Source organism: Rhincodon typus, chromosome 40, assembly GCF_021869965.1.
Source record: "Rhincodon typus isolate 14 chromosome 40, sRhiTyp1.1, whole genome shotgun sequence".
NCBI lineage: Eukaryota > Metazoa > Chordata > Chondrichthyes > Orectolobiformes > Rhincodontidae > Rhincodon > Rhincodon typus.
The window spans coordinates 6,111,644-6,118,877 of NC_063371.1; the positions used below are offsets into that span (position 1 = coordinate 6,111,644).

Consider the following 7,234-nt stretch of genomic DNA (forward strand, 5'->3'; position numbering starts at 1 on the left):
TGTGTGTGTGTGAAGGGTGGATGTGTGTGTGTGTGAAGGGTGGATGTGTGTGTGTGTGAAGGTGGATGTGTGTGTGTGTGAAGGGTGGATGTGTGTGTGTTGAAGCACGTAGTTGTCAGACCTGTCGCTGTGTGCCCACAGTGTGTACAGTGTGGGCACTTTGCTCGGAATGCCCTGACAACAATGTGTGACAATGCCTTTGCTTTGTCTCACCGAATACGCTGTTGGTCTCTTGCGGCCAGTTTTTCCGGAGAAGCAGAGCTGTTTTGAATCTACCCTACGGTATTTGAGGAAGGAATAAGTGATGGGATGGTAGTGTCTGTGGGTGGCCCGCTGCTCTGGTGATGAAAGTTTAGGAAGCCAAGCCCGATGTGTCCGATGAGTATTCCTGCTCTGTCAGCTGCCCATTTGCCCCCATTTCATTTTGCTTTGGGGATGGCTGTCTCGTTGTGCTGTTGCAGCAGTAGCAGGGAGAGCTAGGAGCAAGGTGCCAAACTCTCTATGTTGGCATTAGCAACGTGAAAATGTGTTCAAGACAGTGAGGCCACACCTGGTGTACTGTGTACAGTTTTGGTCTCCTTACTTGAGAAAGGATATACTGGCACTGGAGGGGGTGCAGTGGAAGGTTGCTAGGTTGATTTTGGAATTGTGTGTGTATTGGCTTATGGGGAGAGATTGAGCAGACTGGGACTGTACTCATTGGAATTTAGGAGAATGAGGGGGGATTTTGTAGAAACCGATAAAATTATGAAGGGAATAGATAAGATGGAAGCAGGAAGGTTGTTTCCACTGTGGGGGTGAAACTAGAACTAGGGGGCATTGCCTCAAAATAAGGGGGAGCAGGTTTAGGACAGGTCAGGAGGAACTTCGTCACCCAAAGGGTTGTGAATCTGTGGAATTCCCTGCCCAGTGAAGCAGTTGAGGAAATCTCATTGAATGTTTTTGAGACAAAGAATTTTGAACAGTAGAGGAATTAAGGGTTATGGGTAGAGGGTGGGTAAGAGGAGCTGAGACCATGAAAGGATCAGCGATGGTCTTATTGACTTGCAGAGCAGGCTTGGGGAGGCCGGATGGCCTACTCCCGCTCCAATAGATGCCAAGCGATGAAAGAAACAAGGCGATGGTGTCCAGCACCATTACGAGTTTCTGTTTTCTCTAACTGGGTTTAATTGCCATTTGTGTGTTCTTCTGCCGTCACTGGCCATCTCCTGGTTACCTAGCTCCACTTCCCCGCTCCCCCCGCCAGCTGTGGGCCTTAGTGGTCAGGCTCCAAGGAAGCTGGGCATTGCTCAGCACCAGAGAGGGCTGTTCACTCTCAAAGCCTGGTTTGTAGTGAGGCTCATCGATCATAGACACCTACAGTGTGGAAACAGGCCCTTCGACCCAACAAGTCCACACCAACCCTCAGAGTATCCCACCCAGACCCATCCCCCTATAACCCACCTAATCTACACATCCCTGAACACAATGGGCAATTTAGCATGGCCAATCCACCTAGCCTGCACATCTTTTTGGACTGTGGGAGGAAACTGGAGCATCCGGAGGAAACCCACGCAGACATGGGGAGAATGTGCAAACTCCACACAGACAGTAACCCGAGGGTGGAATCGAACCCGGGTCCTTGGCGCTGTGAGGCAGCAATGCTAACCACTGAGCCACTGTGCCACCCACAGGTTCCTGTGCGGTTTCGCCCTTCTAGCTGCTGGAACTGAGCCTTGACTGCCGTGTCACCGAGAAAAGCTTCTCTGGGCACATCCGCCAGCTGCTAACATCTTGTTGAAACGCAGGCGTGTGAGAATTGGGAAGCAGGTATACAGTACCCTCAGGATTCTGGTCCGGGCCACATCAAAAAATGCTACCAGTCTTTCCGCTCAGCTCAGTAATATAGCTCAGGACTGATGAGCATTTCCGCCAGTTCTGATGGTATTTGACTCTGAATTGAATGATTTGTTGCTGCTGCAGGGCTCTTGTGGTGTTTCAGTAACAACCACAGGGCTGTGTCTCAGGGCACAGTTATCAGGCGAAAGTTGACACGGAGCCCATGCCTGGGGGCTGCTGAGCGAAAGCCTGGTCGCAGCGACATGATTCAAGTGTGAAGGCCAAGGGTGTGGTCTGGAGACAGAGACAGAGGAATGGAGGGAAGGGCAGGGTTTGGGACTGTGACCGCTAAAGGTACAGCCATCAGCGATGGAGCCGGAACTGGAAGATTGCGGGATCGGGAGGATCGCAGGTGCTCATGGAGCTGAGGAGGGTCGAGGCGGTGGAGGGAGGTGGTAATAAGGATGTGTGTTTGGCAGTGGTTTACCAGCGTGTTGGTCAATGGGCACAGGGCTTGTAGGGCCGTGGGACTTGATGCAAGTCTGTCGGGGTACAGGCAGCGGAGCCTTGATTCTGTGGAGGGTGCAAGGTGGGAGGCCACTTATGAGCAGGGGCCTTGGCACAGCCGAACCCAGAAGGGATGGGGCACCAATGACGAGAGCCCTTATCACCAGTGCCTGCGTTGCTGGGCTCTCCTGGCTCTGATGGCGTTTTGTATGAGAGATACAGTGCAGACTGATGTCAGTGAACCTCCTACTAAGAGGCTGGACTCTCACTCTTGTGCCACTGGGTATTTAGTGAGTTTTGATCACCACAGATGACAAACCTGACAGCCCCGTGTTGGGGTGGGAAGGAAAATGGCACATGACAGACTCTGCACCAGTGAACTGGGCGGGTTGGTGAACCCACCCTGGGGCACTGAACTGGGGAGGTGATGGCCCAGTGGCATTATCGCTCAACTGTTAATCCAGGCACTGAGCTAAAACTCTGAGGACCCTGGCTCGAATCCCAAATGGTGGAATTCAGACTCAATAAAACAGAAGTCTGGAATTAAGAATTTACCGATGATCAGGAAACCGTTGTCAATTGTTGGAAAAAGCCACCTGGCTCACTTATGTCCTTTAGGGAAGGAAACTGCCATCCTTACCTGGTCTGGCCTACATGTGACTCCAGACCCATAGCAATGTAGTTTACTCTCAACTGCCCGCTGGGCAATTAGGGATGGGCAATAAATGCTGTCGGAGATGCCCTCATCCTGTGAGTGAATGGGGCAACAAAAAAGGAACAGGGTTTACTGCTATCGATTTTTTTTAAAAATTCATTCACGGGATGAGAGCATCGCTGGCCAGGCAGCATTTATTGCCCATCCCTAATTGCCCAGAGGGCAGTTAAGAGTCACGCACATTGCTGTGGGTCTGGAGTCACATCTAGGCCAGACCAGGGAAGGATGGCAGTTGCCTTCCCAAAAGGACATTAGTGACATTTTCTAACAACAGTCAATGGTTTCGTGGTCATCAGTAGATGCTTAATCCTGGATATTTTTATTGTATTCAGATTTCTGTAACTGCCACGGTAGGATTTGAAGCTGGGTCCCCAGAGCACTACCTGGGTCTGGATTAACAGTCCAGCAATAATACCAGTAGGCCATTGGCTCCCCTTTGGTGACAATCTGCACCACCCCAAGTTTCTTGGCAATGAGTGTCAGACCTCACACTTGATACATGGCCTTTTGTGTGAGCTAGCAGAGATTTGCTGAGGTCCTGAGACTCTCTGGCCAACAACTGAATGAGGTGGCCTCACAAACTCCGAGAAGCCAGCAGGGCCATAAGACAGTTGGTCACTTATGGAGCTATGAACCACATGGATGTTTCCCGAAATTAATGGACCGAGGAAAATGGCGCTGATTTGATGGTTGAAGCTGGGCGAGTTTGTTTTTCTTTTGTTGAGCTTAACTGGAAACGTTCTGTTCTTTTGGCAGCTCCAAGGTCGAAGCCAGGTGAATCGCTTGTGGAGGTGGGGCAGCTGGACGGGACTGGAGCACAAATGGTGATAGGTCGGGCCGTCGGCTGACAGATAAAGGAGGAGTGGAATGATTGGCTGTGTTCACCTGATGTGCTGGGCTGTGCTTGGCTTGGTGTCTGTGTGTACAGCACGGCCAGCATTGACTTTCCCAGATCAAGGTAAGGAACTCCTCTCTGGCAGTGCCAACTCAGCCCAGCGTGGGCAAGGAGAGTGTCAACAGATACAAAGAGCAAGTCCTCCTTTGTCCCTGGCCCCTGTTCTCCACACCACATTCTCACTGGCAAACAATGTCATCTCATGGCCAGGAGGTGATCAGGTGTGAGCCCCACACAAGACACTTGAACCTGTCATACAGGCTGATGCTGTGTGGGAGTGCAGCACGGCCTGAGGCTCTCAGTTTCAGTGGCGATGTCGAACTGAAGTCCGAAACGTCCCAATTTATCAGAGTCCTGAGAGATGGGGCAGCGGGGTGGCACAGTGGCTCAGTGGTTAGCACTGCTGCCTCACAGCACCAGGGACCTGGGTTCGATTCTGCCCTCGGGCAACTGTCTGTGTGGAGTTTGCACATTCTCCCCGTGTCTGCGCGGGTTTCCTCCGGGTGCTCCAGTTTCCTCCCACAGTCCAAAGATGTGCAGGTTTGGGTGGATTGGCCATGCTGAATTACCCATAGTGTTCAGGGATGTGTAGATTAGGTGGGGTATAGAGGGGATGGGTCTGGGAGGGATGCTGTGAGGGTCGGTGTGGACTTGTTGGGCCGAAGGGCCCGTTTCCACACTGTAGGGATTCTATGATTCTATGATCTGGCAGCTACTCTTTGACAGAATAGCAACAGAGTTCTCCACAGTGTTGTGGTAAACATTTACCTGTCCTTCAGTGTCACTAAAAAGACAATCACATTGCCCATCAAACATTGCCAGATTGCTCATTGTGGGAGCTTGCTGACTACAAGCGGACTGACATATTTGCTACATTGCGTTGATAAGCATCCTTCAAAAAGGACCTGATAAGTTCGAAATGCGAGTGTGTCTTTCTGAATCAGCAAGAGTTTTTATTTTGGATCCAAGTAGAAATCAGTTTATCAGAGTGTGAATTCTCCTCGCTGCTGAGTGGTGCTTGCTGTGTTGGGAGCTACATGGAAACCTTAGGCTTTCAGTCTGCTGCCCTGATTGTGTTAATCTCTCTCTGAGATGCCCCTGAAAGTGATTGGAGCACAGTTTGTTCTTTCATCTCAACCATGTTTCTTTCTGGGTCAGCGAAGGAGTGAGATTCCTGCTTGGTCGGTGAAACGATGAGCTTCCACCTCACACATCTGGAAGGATGTAGTTGGGAGCAGGCATGAAAATATATTGGGAATGCATCAAGACTGTTTACTTCAGCATGTTCACTGTCTGCTGTTTCGTCTGTTAGCCCTGTCATGCTGTGTGCATGCTCCAGCCAGAAGCGAAAGGAGACCGGAAAACTGCAAGACCCACGGCTGACAGAGTTTGCTTTCATTCACTCTGGAAATAAGGACAATCCGAGTCAAATGCTGAGAATGCTGGAGAAACTCAGCAGATCTGGCAATATCAGTCCAGAGAGAGAGAGAGAGTTTCAAATCCAGTGAGACACTTCAGAACTGAAGAAGTGTCATACTGGACTCAGAACGTTAACTCTGTTTCTCTCTCTCTGTAACAATGCTTCCAGACCTGCTGAGGTTCTCCAGCATTCTGTGTTTGTTTCAGATTTCTAGCATCTGAAGCACTTTTCTTGGACATGAATCTGAGTGCTGTGCAACCCTAAACAAGGTGTTGGCTGGGGCACAATTGATAGGACCTTTGCCAATCTGAGTGAGATCCTGTGGGTTCTGTTGGCACTCGGGAGATTTGAGCCCGTTACCTTGATTCAGACTCCAGTGTGTTCCTCAGGGTGTTGACGATGCTGAATTTCAGCTGAGAGAGAGCCAGCCTGCTCTCTGAGTTGTGTGTTAACTATGCCTAGATGCTGTCCAAGGGACAATTGGAAAGATTTCCTTTCTACCTCGGCCAATATCTATTCGTCAGCTAGCATGCCGACAAAAGACTATTTGGCTTGGCTGCTTGTGGGAGCTTGCTGTGCACGGAGGACCTGCTGAGTTTCCTGTGTTAGAAACGTTGGCAATCCTGCAGAAGTGTTGGCTGTAATGCGTTCTGCGATGTCCTGACGGTGCATATTGTCACACAGAATTGCAATCTCACCCTGTTGAAATGGTGACGTGTGGCAGAGTGCGAAAGCAGTCCCCAGGATCTTCGGTTGGTGGTGGTGGGCTCTGATTTGGGAGTGGGCTGCATGCTGAAGCCTTGTTGTTGGACCCAGGCTTATACATGTGTACACGAGGCCTGAGATTAACCTGTGTGCTGTTGGGAGTACTGACACTTGAGAATGTAATTCTGTGGTCTTTGCCAAGGCCTCATGCACTGCGTCTGTGCCAAGCTGAAGAGTCATGCAGGCAAATTGTTTCCAGGTGATGAAGACTTGAGGATGCCAGGGTAGCTGGTGGACGACACAGAACGAGTGATTTCACACTGAGTCACCAGCAGGCCCTCCTTCAGGAAGAGGATACAGCCTCCCTGTGAGATCACAACCTGACAGCAAGCCACATCTAGGGGGAACATGTCCAGCAGTGCATCTTAGCAGGGAAACTTTGAAGCAGCACGGCATAACTTCTTCCAAACGAGGGCCAATGTCAAAGAGAACTCAGTTCCCAGGAACTGAAGAAGTGAGGGATGATTTCAGGAAGATTTTGGGCCCATTTGGTTGGACAGAGAGATGTTTCTTTCTTCTTTCCAGTTTGCTGGAAAACATTGAGGGAACGTGAAAATAAACAGAGTCAGATCATTGGCAGAACGAATGGGGGAAAACCGTATTCACTTTCTCCACAGAAAGCAGGAGACCCTTGGGCGCTCAATCAGGCATCAACATAGTTTATAAACTAATCTGTCAAAGGACATGGATCTAAACCATACGGAATACAACTTCGCTCCAGATCAGCAATCATCTCATTGAAAGGCAAAATAACAGTCAGGGTCTGAATGTTTACTCCACTTTGCATTTTCCGATGACAAAGTAGAACTCACTCTGCTCATTTAAACAGAAAATAAAACACCGACTCCATCAAACACCGCCCCCCCCCAACAAGGACATCACAGAGTGAGACACCGAATAAAGCCCCCTCTACTGCTTTTACATTTAAAGTACATCAAACTCTACGTTTAGTTTAATAGAGTGTTCTCTCCTCTTTTCAAATCAAATTCAACAAAGTGCAAACTCCTCTACACTGTCCCCCATCAAACACTCCCAGGACAGGGATAGCATGGGGTTAGATACAGAGTAAAGCTTCCTCTACACTGTCCCCCATCAAACACTCCCAGGACAGGGA

At 49.8% G+C, this 7,234-nt stretch overlaps 1 protein-coding gene across 1 annotated transcript in view; it reads left to right on the forward strand.

Annotated features, from left to right (window-relative positions):
• LOC109925871 (fibroblast growth factor receptor 1-like) overlaps positions 1 to 7,234 on the forward strand; it is a 111,810-nt gene that overhangs the window by 59,581 nt on the left and 44,995 nt on the right. Inside the window, exon 2 of the mRNA XM_048618506.1 lies at positions 3,797 to 3,998. Within this exon, the coding sequence (XP_048474463.1) occupies positions 3,908 to 3,998 (91 nt within the window). The 5' untranslated portion in view covers positions 3,797 to 3,907. The remainder of the gene's footprint in view (positions 1 to 3,796; positions 3,999 to 7,234) is intronic.